General features: G+C 48.5%; 2 protein-coding genes across 6 annotated transcripts; one reads left to right on the top strand and one right to left on the bottom strand.

Annotated features, from left to right (window-relative positions):
* Positions 1-702: 702 nt before the first annotated feature.
* PSMD13 (proteasome 26S subunit, non-ATPase 13) lies at positions 703-9,059 on the bottom strand. Its single transcript, XM_035539072.1, has 13 exons — positions 8,833-9,059; positions 8,640-8,718; positions 7,753-7,787; positions 7,616-7,671; positions 7,201-7,244; positions 6,861-6,947; positions 6,392-6,563; positions 5,842-5,921; positions 5,632-5,757; positions 4,647-4,709; positions 3,620-3,700; positions 2,293-2,409; positions 703-1,530 (listed from the first exon to the last, which is right to left on the bottom strand). Exons 1-13 carry the CDS (start codon positions 8,925-8,927, stop codon positions 1,435-1,437), a joined length of 1,131 nt encoding a protein of 376 aa, XP_035394965.1. The 5' UTR covers positions 8,928-9,059; the 3' UTR covers positions 703-1,434.
* Positions 9,060-9,733: 674 nt separating this feature from the next.
* SIRT3 (sirtuin 3) lies at positions 9,734-16,015 on the top strand. Of its 5 annotated transcripts, none has more exons than XM_035539064.2 (8): positions 9,734-9,811; positions 10,029-10,128; positions 11,208-11,405; positions 11,914-12,146; positions 12,291-12,391; positions 12,619-12,780; positions 13,195-13,404; positions 15,047-16,015. In XM_035539064.2, exons 1-8 carry the CDS (start codon positions 9,757-9,759, stop codon positions 15,065-15,067), a joined length of 1,080 nt encoding a protein of 359 aa, XP_035394957.2. In that variant the 5' UTR covers positions 9,734-9,756; the 3' UTR covers positions 15,068-16,015. The 5 variants fall into 5 exon arrangements, with proteins under 5 accessions (XP_035394957.2, XP_035394956.2, XP_035394959.2 ...); XM_035539063.2 differs by having other exon boundaries at positions 11,205-11,405; XM_035539066.2 differs by lacking the exon at positions 12,619-12,780 and having other exon boundaries at positions 11,205-11,405.
* Positions 16,016-18,019: the final 2,004 nt, after the last annotated feature.

Raw genomic sequence — 18,019 nt, 5'->3', positions numbered from 1 at the left:
AACCAGAGAATCAAAATGCCAACCGAAGCTCTTGAATCACAGTAGTCCATCAAGCTAGCACTGTGAAGCAAAAACCATCCATGGATGCTTTGGCAGCAGTACTTACAAAAATCCAGTTACACCCTCAGGAATTTATCCAAGTCGTATGACTGCTCAATTTAAAGCTACTGTTATAAGTTTTAGTGTAGTTTGCTATTACTACTGTTTAATTATGTGTATTGTGCATCCAAATGGATACTTGGACATAGCCCCCAGTTCAGACCTGCATTTGTTTCAAAGTCTTGATGTGTACAGTTATCTTCCATCCTTACACAGACAGCAGCAGTAGCAGAGTAAAACCGTTACATTATGGAAAGCTTTTAAAGTCATTAAGAGGCAAAAGCAAAGAAACAAACCCGGAAAAACACAACCTCATCTCAGGCCTTATTCAGACCTTTTCAGTCACTCATGCTTATTTGTCAAAAGATATCAGGAGTATAGCTTCCCACAAAAGAGCAGAACTTGCCAATAAAGAACACATTTAAATAGTACCACATACTATGCAAATTATACACTAATCCTGCTGGTCATTAGCGGACTGATTTAATCTGTATTGTTCTTGGAGAAAGGGGATTTGTAACATGAAACCTAGAAGGAAGCATATTCGTAAACAGAGCAGAGATCCAAATGCAAGTCAGAAAGAAGGCACAACCAACTACAACAAAAGGGAAGGCAGAGACGTTTATTCCAGCAATACTGCTGCAACTCACTTTAGCACAGTGTTCATAAAAGACAACAACCCCCAGAAGTATATAAAACCAAATCCACTGAACGGTAATCCTGGAAAAAACCCTTTGATGGAGTAAACACTCCCTCTACTGCAAATGAGGAGGAGGGGTTGTGGAGAAAGAGGACGAAAAGAGAAAGATGATTTCAGCAATGCTGCCTTGGGGCTGCTGCAGGGGCACAGAGGGAGAGGATACCAGGGAAGGTCACGCCCTCCTAAGGCCAATACCACTACGTAATACCACATACAATGATCAGGCACCTCTCTAGCACGCTTTAATAGAGGAGCTTCTGCTACCCCTTTACCAGGCAAATAACCTCCACCCCTGTAACATGCAACCAGCATCATCCTCCCGCAACAGCTTGATAGCAAAACTGATAAATAAACCACTGTGGAGCCTGTGTCCACTTTTTTACGAGAGCAGGATGGGAGCTCTCACGGTCAGTGCCACTAATGGTAGCGTGTAGGGAAATCTTGACTCCAAGCACCAAAGGGTTACGCTGCAAAAGGCCACTTACTCCTCCGACCAAGCATCAGAAAGCTGCTCTCCCCTCTGCCCGCCCGCCCGCCCACCCCCCTTCCATATAATTCAGTACAGAGTCAGTGGTCTGAGTGCTGCTAGTAGCAGCAGCAGCAGAAGTTACTGTCCCAGGGTAGTGCAAGGGCTTCTATGTCAGGATGTCGTGGGCTTGGTGCTCCACCAGCATCTCCATGCTCCTCACATCTGTGCACCAGAACTCCAGGCGATCTTTCATCCCTTTGATCTGGAAGACAAGTCCACAAAGTAACTTTGCTGCTCCCTCCCACTAGAACACCAACATTCACTGTTAAGGACAAATGCTTTGAGATTTCAACTTCTCATAACCCCATGCATCTAGAAAAGACACTGTTTAACGTCTCTTGACATCAAAACTACGGTATTTCAAATTAAACTGAAATGCACAACAGGAATTGTTTGCAGCTATTATTCCATGTATGTAGCGATTTTGTGTGTATGTGTGTGTTTCTCAAAAGGTAAGGGCACTTTATACTGTCTCCCAAAACATTTATTACGAAGGTGCTGAGTTTCTCAAATTCATCTTCTTTACCACCCTGAACTAGTCTCTTCCCAAGACAAGGCTGTCACCTACAACCCAGGAACACAGCATTTTGTTCCATGCACTTGGGTCTGAAGAAACCACGTAAATGTCTGCAGCCTTCTGCATACTGTCATCGCATCTGTGTTTCCTGGTGGTTTGTGTGGTTTTTGAGAAGTGTTGCTAGTAGTTTATCGCCTGACAGATTTGTAACTAGCTGCTGCAAAACAGACACAAGATGCACTATATACTTAAGGTAAGAGCTAAAGAAGGCAATATAAAAAGGATGGAGGAAAAGCTGATATACTTCTGAGCTCCTTGAACAGCTTCAAGAAACACTAGGGAGACATTCTCAGCTAGTGACCCTTCCCAGTCGTTACTTTAGTTTCTGGTCACCTCAGACACAAGAAAACAAGTCAGTACTGCCATAGTATTCAAGCTGGTCATTACCTGCTGTAAATCCAACACACGTGGTTGTACCCACGTCATGTGCACCCTCTTATCCACTTCATCAATACTGCCCTTTACCAAGCCTACTGAGAGAGCCTTCATCACCAGCAGTTCCACCTTAAAAAGAAAAAACACATCAAGAACACAGAATCATCCGCTTTTCCAAAGATGGATGAAATTTTTAAGTGGATCTAGCCTGCGGAATTCTTTCTACATTCAAAGAACATCAAGACCACCTACAGTCTCTCACACCCATCTTTTAAATGAAATAACTTATTCAGTGGATGAAGAGCTGTAGGTGCTCTGCACCTTTCTTTTAGCAAGGCACTCAACAAAACCTTTTACCACATTCTTGTTGACAAGCTCGTCAGAGCATACAGAGGGACCGCAAGATGAGTGAAAGAATGCTAAACCTCCGAGCTCAAAGGGTAGTGGTTAGTGATTCAGAGCTGAATAAACAGCTAGTTACAAGCAGAGTTTCTCACGCATTGATACTGGGTCTGATACCAGTTAATTATATTTGAAATCAGGAGCATTACAAATCTGCAGATGAAGCCAAACTGGTAGGAGAGGTAGATAAGCTAGAAATAAGAGTCACCGTAAAGACAGACCTCAACAGATTGAGCTGACAAGAACTGCGTGGAGTACAACGAAGACAAGTGCGAGGTCCTGCACCTGAGACAGAAAGTTTCCCAGCAACAGCACAGGCTGAGCTCTGGCTGCAGAAACCCTGCTGAAAAGGAGCAGACTCGCAGCAGGGACAGCGAACTCGCACTTCCTCGAACATACCTGCAACACTGGGTCCTGCTTTCTACCACCCCCTTTTTAGTTTAAGTCAGGCAATGCAAAACTGGAGAGTACAGCAAAGAGCCACCGAGATTAGGAGGTGGAGAACCTGACATAGGAAGAAACTGGATTTGTCCAGCTTCAATAAGAGAAAGCTTGGGGAAATCTCATCATTGCCTTCCAAAACTTAAAAGGCAGTAACACAGAACATGGAGGTACCGTTCTTACAAGGACACATGAAAAGACAAGGGACAACAGGCAGAAGTTGCTTCAAAGGAATTCCACCTGGATTACAGAAAAAAATCTTCACTGTGAGAAAAATTAAGCATCAGTGACACGGTGGAATCTCCCCTCACTGGATGACGAAGAATCTGCCAAACTCACCAAGAAACAGGAACAATTCCTCGCAAGAACAGAGCTCTCCAAATGCACAAGAGCAGGGGAGAACTTTTATACTTAGAGTTCAGCTATGGGAGTAGACCTATTCAGAAGCTTTTAGAGCTTCAAAACTCAGATATCAAAGTGTCAGACCTGAACTCACCTCATTCACAGTGACTTTGGCACTCTTAGCAATCTCTTCAAAAGTGAGTTGCCTGTGATTGGCTGGTCGGGTGAAAGTCATCTGAATTCAAGCAAACAAAACAAAAAATAAAGCCCCATAGTTCTATTTCCCCTCCACACACAGGGTGCACAGCTTTCATTGCACCACCCTGCTGGGCGCTCAACATGCAGCGCCAACTACGTTCCTTACATTTAATCAAAATACTTCAAATAAAAACAGATTTACATCAGCAGAAAGGAGCAGCAGCCCTCGCTCCTCCCTCCACACACCTAGATTCTCTAAGCATTTCTTAGACAACAAAATCTCCAAATAAAGTAGATCAATCTGTGCGCAAGTGTCTCGGTGCCCACCAAATTCCTGGCATAACACAACGCCTAGAGGACGTAAGACTAGTTCACAGTAAAACACACGAAGTGGAACATATGCGCACCCACCTGCGCACAAATATATAAATATACATTATACTTCAGATACTCAATATTTAAGTTTTTGAGAACAGATCCAGAGCCATGGAGGATTATACATCAGTGTTATTTGGTAACAATAGAGCCAAAGCCTTCCAGGAAAGAAATTGTTTTAAATATTTAGGGTTGCCACTCAGGGAAAGGATTTTCAGGCCTCCTGAAATTAAAGTGTTACCTGTGTTTACAGAAGTCTTTGTTATACTAGAACTTTTATACTTGAGCAGTTTTTGCAGATGCTATTCTCAGATACAAAGGCTGCACCTTACTTCCCCACCTCCACATCCTGCCTGAAAGAGAGCACACCCTTCACACTGCAAACAAGTAGTAGCTGAAGACTCTTCCTAGCAGTACTTGCTTTTTGGCACCACCTAGAGGCAAAACTTGCAGTCAACAACTAGTTATAACCCCGAGGATCTGTGAAACAAGTAAATCCAGCAAAGAACACACCACTTAACAGTGCTACCCCCATCAAAAGGCAGTTAGAGCAGTGCCTTTCCATTTCCCACATTTAACACGTAACAGCTCTCAGCTCAGCAGCTCACCTCCATAAGACATAAAAGCTGAATCTTCTGCAGCAGAAGTGCTTCGTTTGCGGCCAGATCTGGCTGTGAGAGGATAAAATGAAACAAGTTCATTAGTACTTATTTCCCCCCACCCGTGGGAGCACGCTGTACGCGGAAGGAAGCCACTTGGCGACCCATTATCCTCATTTACAAGGGGAAGACACCCTTACAATCCACCTGCTGCTTGGCAGCGGTTCCATAAAACCAGTCTTGAAAACTGCACGCATAAATGGGCTTCACAAGATGGGCAACCTGCTACTAAACGGCCACAGCCTTGTAGAAGCAGACACATCAACCTGCAAAGTACTGCCATGTCGATAATCATGGAATCAGAAAATCCTGAGTTGGAAGGGACCCACGAGGATCATCAAGTCCAACTCGTGGCTCCACACAGGGCTTCCTAAAAACTAAACTGAACACAAGTCCTGTGAGGAGCGGCTGAGCGAACTGGGGGTGTTTAGTCTGGAGAAGAGGAGGCTCAGGGGAGACCTCATTGCTCTCTACAGTGACCTGAAACGAAGGTGTGGGGAGCTGGGGGTCGGCCTCTTCTCGCAGATAACTAGTGATAGGACCAGAGGGAATGGCCTCAAGTTGTGCCAGGGGAGGTTCAGGTTGGAAATCAGGAGACATTTCTTCTCAGAAAGAGCAGTCAGGCACTGGGACGGGTTGCCCACGGAGGTGGTGGAGTCACCGTCCCTGGGGGTGCTTAAGGAAAGGTTGGACCTGGTGCTTGCGGACATGGGTTAGCGGGGAAATTGGTGGTAGGGGGACGGCTGGACCAGATGATCTTGGAGGGCTTTCCAACCTGAACGATTCTGTGCTTCTATGAAAGAAGCATTGCTATGCCATGATTAAAATTACACCCATGCAAAGATTCAGGAAATTTAACTCAAGTTATAGGATCTCCTAAGCAAACTCTGTAAACACCAAGCCTAGCCTTACGCGACGTAACTCGTTCACTCACCTGCTGTCCCCATGCTGACTTCAAAGCCTGAAACGTCTCTACATTACCACTGTTGAAGGCATAAAGCGTATCAATCAGCCACTGCCTGTCAGTGTTTCTCAGGGACTCCAGAACAGGGTGCATGAGCTGCAGAACGCAGGCAAGGCAGTGTTAACAGGGTAAAATCACCTCGTGGTACTTAAGAACTGAAACAAAGCAGCTGCAACTTACCAGCTCCCCAAAGTTATAAACACCTTCTCCCAAGAGCCCCGCCAGCCCCAGGGTAAAGGCTCTCTCCTGCTGCTCTGACACTGCAGGAAAAAAAAAAATACAAACCACCCTCAAAACAACAAAAACAAAAATCAGGATGAAGCAGCAGCCTAAGACCCACCACCCCTTCCCTCACCCTCCTCTCTGTGTCCGTATTAAATCACCTCCAGCCTTCCTCCTCCTCATCTACTCCAAAGACTGTTACTGCAGGCTTCTGAATTTCCACAGTAGTGGCACAAACTGGCTATTTTTTAAACCTATTTTGAAGATTTTGGGGAAGTAGAAAAAACTATCCCTTCCAGTAGAAGCACTACCCCCTGCCCCCCGCCCTTCAATACACTTCTGTGTCGAATCCTCCTCGGGCGTTCTTCTGGTGTTCCCCCTAGACCCTGACCCAACAACGACAGATTCAAAATCATGTTGAGAAAACCTTTTCTCTGCCAGTGCATTTAATTTAAAACGGTAAAACAGAACGGAAGTCGGGGCTTTCTGTGCCTGGCAAAGGAGTCACCTGGCAGATCTTTAACATCGATGCATCCCAGGAAGCGCAGAGCATCCTTGTAGTAGGAGGCGTGGTTCCCAATCGTCTGGTAGTACTTGCTGGAGAGGTCGTAGAAGCGGCTGTGAACTGAAGTCACCCCGGGGAGATTGTTCAGCATCTCCTCAACCTCCTCGATGGTCTCCTGGAGGAGAGCAGGAAGCCTGTTTGTTACAGGTAAGGGTACAACTCACACACGTCCACCTGCCAGTTTACTGCTAAGGGTTTGGCACTCCTCTTTGTTCCAGGAGTAGCACCCCTTCAGCAGTAAAGCAGACGAGGCCACTGCCAAAGCCAAGCGGATGAAGGAAAACAACGCAGGCCACGAAGTACTGCAGTTCAGTCCTTGTTAGCTGAACGTCACCAGGCACCCTAAATGCTGCCGGTTCCATGAGGCTCTGAGTTGTGACCCGCAATACACGAAGAGCTCTCCTCTTCTCACCTTTGTGACCTGCAGGTCTCCGATGTTCAGCTTCAGGGCCCCGATGGCTGTTTTACACAAAATGACAGCTTCATCGCTGCTTTTTACCTGCAGTTACACGGAGATACGCAGTTAGAGAACGTCACCACCCCAGCCAGGCAGGCTCCCGAAACCTGCGGGCAGTTGCATGTCAGTTGTTAACAGGCTCCTGCCTTAAAACACAGGATCATTCGCTGTAGAGAATGAGTGTTCTCCAGTGCAGGTCTCAACACACACAATCTGCCTCTTCAGCTGTACGATATGGTCACATGCAAAACAATTCCTGAAAGCGAACCGCTAGAAAGGGCAACCCCTAAAATACCTTTTCTCGAGTCTTCTCCAAAAAAGTAAGGGCCACAGCGGGATCTGCAGTGGAGGAAAAAAAGCAGCAATATCAGGAATTTCAGCAGAACTAGATCTCAACCTTGAAAAAAAATTCCTTTAACAGAATTCCAGAAGACTGGAATATTTTTTCCTAGCGTATTGCTCAGCCCCCCAGAGGTGCCACTGTCTGTAGGCCAGGCTTTCTGCACGACAGCTAATTCTCCAACAAAACAGCGGTACTGCTGCTCTCATGCAGCAGCAATTATTTCAGCTCTTCCTGTTGGGGCTTCCCTTTCCAACATAACAGAAACACAACAGCTTAGCGTTGGATATTTAGCCATTCCTATTAACTGGTTACATTTCATAGTCATCACTTCTTAAAAACACTGTAGGCAGCGGGTAAGGTCACCTACCTGTCATCTGCCTCACTACATGAAGAATGATCTCTACGAGGGACAAGGGATTCACCCTGGAACAACAGAAAAGTCACTGCCACAGGAGTCGTAGCCAAGGGCACATTACCTGAAAACTTCCAGGCAAATAAACTCACCTGTGTTCAAACTCACTGATGAAGTTCTCATAAAGCTGTGGGCACAAAGATATCGGCAGTCAGGGTGAAGTTATATTTCGTTTTACCTAAGACATTTAGCTTTCATTGCATTCCTATTCCTCCCTTCAACAAAGCAGCGGGCATCCAGCAGAGGAATGCCTACGGCACACAAAATTCAGGAGCCCCAGGTTGCTTAGTTTGGATAATTTCATCTGTCCTGTCTCCTTCCACCTGCAAGGCATGATTCAAGAAACTCGTGAGCTGGCAGGTCCTGTAGCACAGTGCCTTCCTGCTACGGACGGGCCTGGTGCACGCCTTCAGTTACCGCGGCACAACCATCACCTCCCTGAACACTTCCAATCTCTCTGCACGCATCCTGAGGAGCCTGCACCTAGAAACTGACAGCTCTTTGTCACGGAAAGAAGTACAAAGTGGGATTTGAATGGAAAAACACAAAGGAGAGGGAAAGGCAACTACTCGTGTAAGCGGTTATCTCCAGAAACAGAAAAACTTCCCAGAGAACGGGTGAAACAAACTACCGCATGATTTGAAGCAACTGTGAGCGTGTGACAACCCACCCTGTGTTTGGGATTGTAACCCTTCTGTTATGAAAGCAAAGAGACTCCCTCTGCACCCCCACAAAAATTTAAGCGCCTGGAATTAAGACAGCGTTGTTTTGAAGCTCCTCACACTAACACATTTAGTCTCGGCAGGTTTTTAATACGTTAACCAAAGCCTGCATGCCTCATAACCCCCCCCCCCCCGACTGAATTCACCTAGCTCAGTAACGCTCTAAAGTCCCAGAGCTCTTGTGATGGGCACAATAACGCCCCTACCGATCCGTCACGGACAGCAATAACCCCCGCGGGGACACCCGCGCGCCTCACCTTGATGAGCCCATCTCCCTGGGCGAAGCACGGGTCCTGAACGAAGTCCAAGACCTGCAGCGTCAGCTGGTGCCACAGCCTTTAAAAACCACAGAGCCGCTCAGCACCCCCGCGCTTCGCACCGGCCCCGCGCCGTCCCTCGCCCCCCGCGCCCGACATTTCCCCCACCCCCCGGCCCCCCCCCGGGCCTCACTTCTTGTTGTAGAGCTCCTCCAGGCGGTGCCACACGGCGGCCTGCCCCGGCCCCGAGCTCTGGCTCTGCTGCAGGAAGCCCGGCACGTCCTTCATGGCGGCGGCGGCCCCGATCCGAATCCCGATCCGGATCCCGATCCGAATCCCGGCCCCGGCCCCGGCCAGCGACACCGACGCTGAGGTGGGGTAGCACCCCGCCGGAAGTGCGCACTCACTTCCGGCCCCGCGCAAGGCACGCTGGGTAGCCCCGGTAGCCATGGCAACGCCTCAGGCCTAGGCCAAAACACCGGGCGCGCAGAAAGGCTCTCACTTCCGGCCCCGCGCGGGGCACGCTGGGTCCCCCCTGTAGCCATGGCAACGCCTTGCTCCCGCCTCCCCAAAAATAAAACCATTAAAAAAAAAAAAAAAAAACCACTAAAACACTCATTTCCGGCCCCGCGCGGGGCACGCTGGGGATCGCCTCGATAACCATGGCGAAGCTGGCATTTAGTTGTTTTTTTTTTCCCCGCTCCTAAAAAATAAATCAGAATAAAAATATGAAAACACACACGCCAAAATAAAATAAAATAAAATAAAATAAAATAAAATAAAAAGACGCACACGAAAGCACTCAGTTCCGGCCCCGCGCGGGGCACGCTGGGGATGGCCTCGACACCCGTGGCAACGATTTATTTTTTTTCTCCCCGCTCCTAAAAAATAAATCAGAAAAAAATAAAAACACACGCCAAAATAAAATAATAATAATAATACTAAAAAGCCACACACACGAACCCCCCAAAGCCCTCCTTTCCGGCCCCGCGCGGGGCACGCTGGGTCCCCCCCGCAGCCATGGCAACGCCTCCCTCCCGCCCAAAATAAAAAAAAATAAAAAAATAAAAGCAACCCCAAAAAAGCCCGGCCCGGCCCCAAAGCGGGCCGCGGAGCCATGGAGCGGGGGGCCCGGCGCGGGGTCGTGGCGGCCGGCGGCCTCCTGGCGGCGGGTGGGGGCCGGGAGGGGGGGGGAAGATGGCTTTGGGGAAGGGAGAGGGCTCCGGGGAAGGGAGCGGGCTGCGAGGGGTGGGTGAGGGCTCGAAGCTGTGAGGGGCGCTGGGGGGAGAAGCAGGGGGTGAGGGGCAGGGCTGGGCGCTGGGGCAGGCTGAGGGGATCCCCCCCCCCCCCCCCGAGCCGCCCCTTCAGCGGCTCTGTGCTTTCTTGCAGCATGGAGGAGCCTCCGGGAGCGCGGCCCAAAGGATGGAGGCGGCCCCCGGGGCCTGGCTCGGCTCTTCTCCTGCTCCGGGATGGGCTGCGGAGCGTGGAGGTGGGCTGCGTGGCTGCGGGAGAGCAGTCACCCCGCACCTGGGGCTGCTGTCTGGTCCCGCCGGGCCTCTGCACCCGTACGGGAGCAGGACCCCAGCAGGAAGCGGCTCACGCTCCTACACTGAAAGTACAGCGTGCAGAACGTCGCTCCTCCTGTCTAAACGGGCACACGGTCTCCGTGTCTGTGAGCCTGAGCTGGTGTGTTCCAGCCTGGGAGCTCAAGGAGCTCTTCTCCTCGGAGTAGAGAGGTTTAGCCGAAAAACGTTAGCGTTTGCCAGGTTATGAACTTAGCTCTCTGGGAATCTGGCCTGGCAAGGCAGAGCCACGTCCTTGTCAGCCACGCTGAGGACGATGTTAGAACTCGGTAATTGTTATCTGCAGATTGCCAAGATCCAGCAGCTCCCTCTTGGCTCTTCATGTTCCCACGCCTTCCCTGGACTGCTCTTAATGTCCTGCACTAGTAAGCGCTAATTGTCCAGGGAGAAACTGTTCCTTGAGATGATAATGACTGTTCTTAGCCCCATCTGCATGTACTGCTGACCTGCAATTCCTTTAGTCATTTTCCATTCATACGTGGAGCTCTCCCATGGCAGAGCCCCCGGGGGAAATAGAGAACTGGTGAAATATCTGTGCTAACCTGGGCAGCATTGTCCCAGAGTGACCACACCACCTTGTTAGAAACCTCTTGAAACCAAGGATGTAGAGAAGAGTCTTCATTATCCCAGAAGCATTGCAAGTAGATTATGAGACTTGCAATTCCCTGAACACTGTTCTCACAGTCCTGTGTCCACCCCCGTACAAAACAAAGAAACAAACAAAAACTCTCAGGGGAATGTGGTGTGTTTTGATTTGGCATTTTTAGGTCTTCGTAAGAAAGTGTAATGCAAAGCACCTTTTCCTAGGGTATTAATTAGACTAACGTTTAAGCTTTCTCCTCCTTGATTAAGTACCAGCACACAGTCCTGCAGATGGAAGAGCTTTCTGCAATTTCTCGGGGTGTTTTTCTCCCCCTGAACAGTTCTTTCAGCTGAAGTCTCTGACAGCATGCTACCTCTTATGCTTTCTCGCTGTTCCAAGCAGGAGCCAAGGGACCAGGCCCTTCTGTCTGTCTGCTGCCGCCAGAGCCATTTTAGGATTGGGCAGATGGGGAGATGATGGTGGGAAGAAGCAGCTCACCCTGCAGGACGTGGCAAAGCTAATTCGGAAGAAGGAGTGTCGCCGAATAGTGGTGATGGCTGGTGCTGGGATTAGCACCCCCAGTGGTATTCCAGATTTTAGGTATAATGCCTTTGTTTTTTTATTTATCCTTTTTCAGTGCTGGGACTGCCAGGATCTTCAGCTTAGGTAACGGTGGTGCCTGCTACGTTTTATTTGTCTGTGCCAGGCTAGGCTAATCACGGGAGTTTTCTTGCCTGCTTATTCTCTGTCCGCTAACGGCAGGCTGGCACCACTCTGGGTCACGTTTTGGCCCAGATCTTCAGGATGATAGTCGTGCTTGCTGCTTGGGTCTGTGGCTGCATTGATTGCACCACCTTGGCCCTTCCAACTCTGACTGTCAGCACACCTCTGCAGCCAGGAGAAGGTGGGGTGGCATTAGATCAGACCCACAAGGCACGTTCTGCTGTGCAGCGATGGTTTCAGGTGCCCTCTTGATGCAGCTCTGCTCTGAATGGATGATGCAGAACAGCAAGAGAGACCACAAGGACCTGTCTGTGTGCTCTGTTGTGTCTTGATCTGGTTCTCTTCCTGCAGTCTGACCACCGGTCCTGCTTTCCTCTCTTTGCAGGTCCCCAGGGAGTGGCCTCTACAGTAACCTTGAGCAGTATGACATCCCTTATCCAGAAGCCATCTTCGAACTGACCTATTTCTTTGTCAACCCCAAGCCCTTTTTCACTTTGGCCAAGGAGCTGTACCCTGGCAATTATAGACCCAACTATGCCCACTATTTCCTGAGGCTCCTTCATGACAAAGGGCTCCTTCTGCGGCTCTACACCCAGAACATTGACGGGCTGGAGAGAGGTGAGTTTTCTCTTCCCCAGCTCTCAACGGCAAAATACCAGGAAGAGGGTGAGGAGCAGGACTGGGGAAATGCCTAGCGAACAAGGAGTTTCTGGTTCAGTCACCTCATGCTGAGCTGATCCGTCCCCATGTGCTGTGTTCCAGCTGCTGGGATCCCTCCTGACAGAATGGTGGAAGCCCACGGCACCTTCGCCACTGCCACTTGTACAGTCTGTCGAAGGAAATTCCCAGGAGAGGACTTCAGGGTGAGTGGTTACAGCTGGGCATTGACACAAACTAATGCAAAGAGAAGAACCTATCACAGGCCCGTTACTTTGCCCTCAGGGCCAGCAGGGCTTGTTGGAGGGGATTAGACTTGGTGCAAGGAAATGAAGGGGCTGGATGTTACAGCAAGGCCACGACGTGGTTGTGACCCTGCCTGTGCAGGTATGTGCTGCCCCATAACGAGTGGTGTTGGGTGCTTTTACTTCAGGGGGACATCATGGCAGACAAGGTCCCTCACTGCCGTGTCTGCACTGGAATTGTCAAGCCTGATATCGTGTTCTTTGGCGAGGAGCTCCCGCAGCGCTTCTTCCTGCACATGACAGACTTCCCCATGGCGGACCTGCTTTTTGTCATCGGAACGTCCCTGGAGGTCTGGGACTAGGGAACACCCCGTCTCACAAGAAGGAAAAGGCACACCAACAGGGCTGAGGGCCTTTGGAGGAGAGAGGGGGTTTAGAGAAGGCAAGAAACTGGGTTTCAAGGTAAAATGTGAGGTGGCAAGGTGAGAAATAGGGTGCATGCGCTCTGTGAAGTCCAAAAACCTCATGTGCTCCTGGTAAAGGTGGGCACCTAACGAGAAAGAAGCATTTTTTTGTGTCTACCTGAAGAAAGGCCACCAGATAACTGGTGACATCTGTGACCTGTTCAAAGCTGGGGTAGCTTAGCCCACAGTGGGAGAATCTGTTAAGCACTAACGAAGTCCTGGTGTGCATGAGTTCATGCCTTCAGTGCCCCTCAGCCAGGTGACGGTCTCTCTCTGCTCCTTTGGGTTGCCTTCCTTCAGGTGGAGCCCTTTGCCAGCCTGGCAGGAGCTGTTCGCAGCTCTGTTCCCCGAGTCCTCATCAACCGCGATCTCGTAGGACCGTTTGCCTGGCAGCAGCGCTACAACGACATAGCCCAGCTGGGGGACGTGGTCGGTGGGGTCGAGAAGCTGGTGGAGCTGCTGGACTGGAACGAAGAGATGCAAGCACTAATTCAGAAGGAAAAAGAAAAGGTGGGAAGGGGCTCAGAGCCCCATCTCCCTCCCTTAGCCTCTTTGTTCCTCATGCTGGAGTTATCTCGGGGGGGGAGCAGATGGTACTTGCTGGGATTAGAGGCTTGTACCCCAGACATTGCCACGCTTGCAGTCTGCATTCGGAGAGAAGGACCACAGAAACGTGCAGAAGGGTTGCAAAAAGAAAAATAGCAAACCCAAGTGGTATTTCACAACAAAGGCAGGCGCAGTGCCACAGAGCAGAGACAGTGCTATGCGGCTAAGAAGGGGAAGACAGAGAGCTGCCAACCTCAGTTGAAACAGGAAAAATATGGAAAAGGCCAGGCACTGGGGTGAGCAAAGGTACATTAGGGCTTCTTCAAGAAGTGACCCACTTGATTACTGAAAAGTTTTCTGTGGCTTTCATCTGTTACTTATTTATTTATTCCCAAATGGAATGCACCGGACTCACCATTGAGCTCTGGGGACAGTATTCTGGACCTGGAAGTGACAGACCAAAAAAAAATCCCCTCTGTCATCTATGTCAGATAAATCCAATTCAATCTTGTAAGTCGGCAGAGGACTTGGTTTTTATGCTGCTTTCCCCTGGCTGTGAGCCCGGGCCTGTGATGCTGGTAGTGCCGCTTGACATGTTGATGTGAGTAACTGCTGAACTAAACCAAGGAGCTAAGCATCGCCTTAGTGGAGGTTCCCCCTTTCTGTACATTGCCTTAAATTGCTTTGGTTTCATTTCTAGTGGCTTTACTGGTCACTTGTGAGAAACAGGTAATGCTAGAAATGAAAGTCGTCTCTCACTGTGCCACGGCTGATGCCGAGCGAGGTGCTGCAGTGGCAGGTATGTTACAGCCACCAAGCAGCAGGCAGGAACAACAGCGCCGAGTTGCTAATGAAAGACTTGGCATCTCTTTTTTTCACCTGATTGTTTATTTCACCATCCGTTCTTCTTACATCTGTAGTCTTCTGAGATCTTCAGAAGTGAGAAACTGTCAGCAAGCAAGTTCTTAATTGCTTTAAATTTAATGCTAATGTTAATTACTATATTACTTTAGATCCACTGGGAAGATTTTTCCACATGTGGCATGAAATGCTCTAAACTTTTTTTCTTTTCTCTTTAATTTAAGCCAAAATTCTAATGTATGGGCTGGGCCCATTCTTCTGCTTGTGACAATGAGCACAGCTCTGTTCTCGGCAGTAGGGCTCTGACAACTTGCTGCAGTAAGAAGCCAGTTGTATTTTTAAGAGTTTGTATGTTAATATTTGCACTCAATTTCTCCTGACCCGAGAGAAAATCTGGCTTCAGCATTCCAAGTTAACGTTAAGGTTGTTACAACTTTCATCGGATTGTTGGATAGGAATGAATAAGAATTTTTAGGTTTAATTAGCAATTATTGGTTAGGTTTTTGATTTTTCATTGTAAGACGTTGCATTTGTGTGAGCAACTGGTCTTTGACGTAATGCTTGTGCTGTTCTGCATCTCAGATAGATAAAGCTGCTGCAAATGTGGTAAAGCATGGGAAAAAAAAAAAACAAAACTCCTCCTCGCCCTGGGATTTTGGTGTTAGCAAGCATCACTGACTGAAATAGCAGGGGATGGGAGGTTTGAAAGGCCCCAGCAAACACTGTGTGGTCTTTCTATTTTTAGCTGGATGCAAAAGACAAATAGGACAGCTGGCTCCCTGCTGCTGGAGAGCAACGCTCACCGTGAAGAGGAGACATTGTCGTGCCCAGCATGGGCAGAGAACAGTATGATGGCAGGGAGCTGTGGGAGAGGCCGTCCAGCTCTGCAGCAGCAAATCTACCTGGGACTGGCACTCCGGGAGGAGGGGGATGCTCGCGGCTCAGTCCAGCCCGCCTGCAAGCAGACCAGCGAGGCCTTCAGCACGAAGGAAGGGAAGCTGAAGGGAGCAAAGCCCAAATATCAAGCTGCAAACTGTTCCTGCACGTGAAGGCTTTTCTACCTGAGATTCAGAACAGTTTATGTAGCTAGTGAACGTTGTTCCCTCCTTGCCTTACCTCATTTCAACACCCACTAGGAGACGCTTTCCTCTTCTGTGGCTCTGTCGCCCTGTCAGCACGCTATTTGACAATGTCCAGCCATGAGACTTTCACCAGTAAGTCACCGGGAGCTCCTGGGCTCACACCAGCATGCCAGACAAGATATGCAGCTGCAGCTTGTGGTTAGCATCTCCCTCTTTCTGAGCCATCCAACCTTGGAGACCCTCAGAGGACTTGGTTTTCCCAGAGCCGGAGTTGAAAATGCCACGAAAGTCAGGCCTTACGGCAGGCCAGAAGGCAGCTGGTCAGAATCACTTAATTCTGGAGTGAGTTTCCCAACTGCCCCCACAGGACCGAGCATCTACCAACTCATTTCACAGCTCCTCCACGGATATTTTTGTCTTAGTCGTGATCTGTCAGCTGCTGCAGACTTGTAGCATTTAGTCTTTGGATGAAACCTCTGCTAATCAGGAGATGAATGCTGTTAATGTGCCTGCAACTGGGGCCTAGCCCCTGGTCCTGTTCAGGAAGGCCAAATCAAGCCACTGGAAGAGCTGTCAATCAGTATAGTATTAATTATTTAATAATAAAGAGTTCGAATTCTTTTGCTGTGCCAGCTGAGGGTTTTTCTGTAAAATTCACATATTCCCTAATCTTTGAATACATTCTGTCCCCCCCACTACCACTCTTTCACCTGCTTTTTATCCTTCCCTGCTCCCCTTTTTTTTCTTTTTAACTTTACAGGGGTGCCTTTCTTCCCTGTAAATGCTGTCCCAGGGAGAGGCAGTTATCAGGGCCCTGCACTTACTTCCCACTCTTTCCCAAACATACCCTAGGAGACATACTTTGCATGTCACAGGTGTTGCAGAGCATCTTCTCAGTAACAGGGCATGAAATTCATTGCCACTGGTTCCAAATTTGGCTGTGGGGATTGAAGTCAGATCCAGGTGGCCCAGGGTGACCCACCTATTACCACAGCAACCATTCCACATGCAGTCCCAGATTAAAACGAGCTCTAAACAAGCACAATAAAATGCAGAACATTTTACACCACCGCATTGTTACAGTCAACACTCAAATGCAGAAAATCATAGTGAAGGGAACAAAAGCATTTAAGCATACAGCTACATTTTACTAATACAACACTGGTACACTTATTAACTTCTATGCTCTAAAAGCTGTTTCTGAGGCAAAGCTAGAGCCTCAAAAAGCTGTTGTATGGCTGATTATATATATAATTAGAAGTGTTTGGACCTAATACTCAGGTGCTGTAAATCAGACTAGCTCTAGGGATGCTACTGAAATCAGGACACGACCACAGATTTGTGTGTTTGGTGTCCTAACAGCTTCCTAGAGAAAAGGCTTGAACAAATTCCCAGCCAGATGAACAGACTTGTTTATCCAAATGTGCGATTCAAATATATCGGCGTGGTCCTTCTCGCAGCCAGGATCCCAGTGGGTGCATTTGAATGTGCAGCATCAGTAAAAGCAGAGGGGTTGTTCCCACTTCGCAGAGCACTAGAAGCCTCGTGGCACACAGCTTCACGGTGAAAATGAAGTGAATGCGTTGTTTTTAGACGTGTTGTTTTTAGACTGTACCCTGCTGCTTACCCAGAAGCGGCCTGTGGTGAGCACAGCCCCCGCCTGCACTGGCACTTTTGAAATCAGGGCTCATCATGGCTTTAAGCAGGATATTTGAATACAAGAATAGCGCAAGTGTTGCATTAAAAAACAAACAAACAAACCCTTTTCTTTTGCATGTAAAGCTTGAGAGCCTTACCAGCTAGAAAGAGATCAGAGGTCTGCATTTTCATGTAGAAAATTTAGGGTGGTGGTTTTCTGTTTGTTTGGTGGTGTAATTTTTTCTTCCTGTTACTCAAAACAAAAAAAAAGGGCGACACAATTGGCCTGAAGGCTCCAGCTGTGACCTGCTGAAGCTATTCTCATGACAAAGCTATCCACGAATTTCAGTGGGTCAGTTTCACATAAACACTGTACACCCCTGGGAGAATCTGTAACTTTAATCATAACTGCTAAAAAAAAAATCATAATCACACTGAAGAACTAACCTCGTAGTTACGAAGCATTCTTTCAGCTTTTCTCCATGCATAGACAGCCTTACAAAAGCAAGCACTGATTCCTAAATACACACGGGCAGGAACAACTGCAAACCCTCTGATCCCCCCTGCTGCCCTCAGCTGCAGCCTCCCTGGACCCAAATCGTCTCACGTCCTGCTGCAAAGGCTGAGCAGCAAATCCCTGTTGCACAAAAAGAAAACAGAGCTGGTGTGCACAATTTTCAACCAATACAGAGCACTTGCGAAGGAGATGAAGAACAGTCCTGTAAACAGCTGCTTGCTGCGAGGCACAAGGGGCAAATCAACATCAGAAAAGGCTTTTTAATAAGAATGTCAACAGCAAGAGGAGACCTAAGGAAGACATTGGACTGATACTTGGCAAAGATGGTCGCCTTCCAAGCAAGGATGAGGAAAAGGCAGAGGCATTAATGCCTTTTTTCCTTAGTTTTCAATATTAATGATAGATCTTGGGTTGCCCAATTCTTTGAGCTGGAAGACCATGACTGGGGGAGTAGTGACATTTCTTCTGCAGCCACTGAAAT

Source organism: Cygnus atratus, chromosome 5, assembly GCF_013377495.2.
Source record: "Cygnus atratus isolate AKBS03 ecotype Queensland, Australia chromosome 5, CAtr_DNAZoo_HiC_assembly, whole genome shotgun sequence".
NCBI lineage: Eukaryota > Metazoa > Chordata > Aves > Anseriformes > Anatidae > Cygnus > Cygnus atratus.
This window is presented reverse-complemented; position numbering and strand designations above follow the sequence as displayed.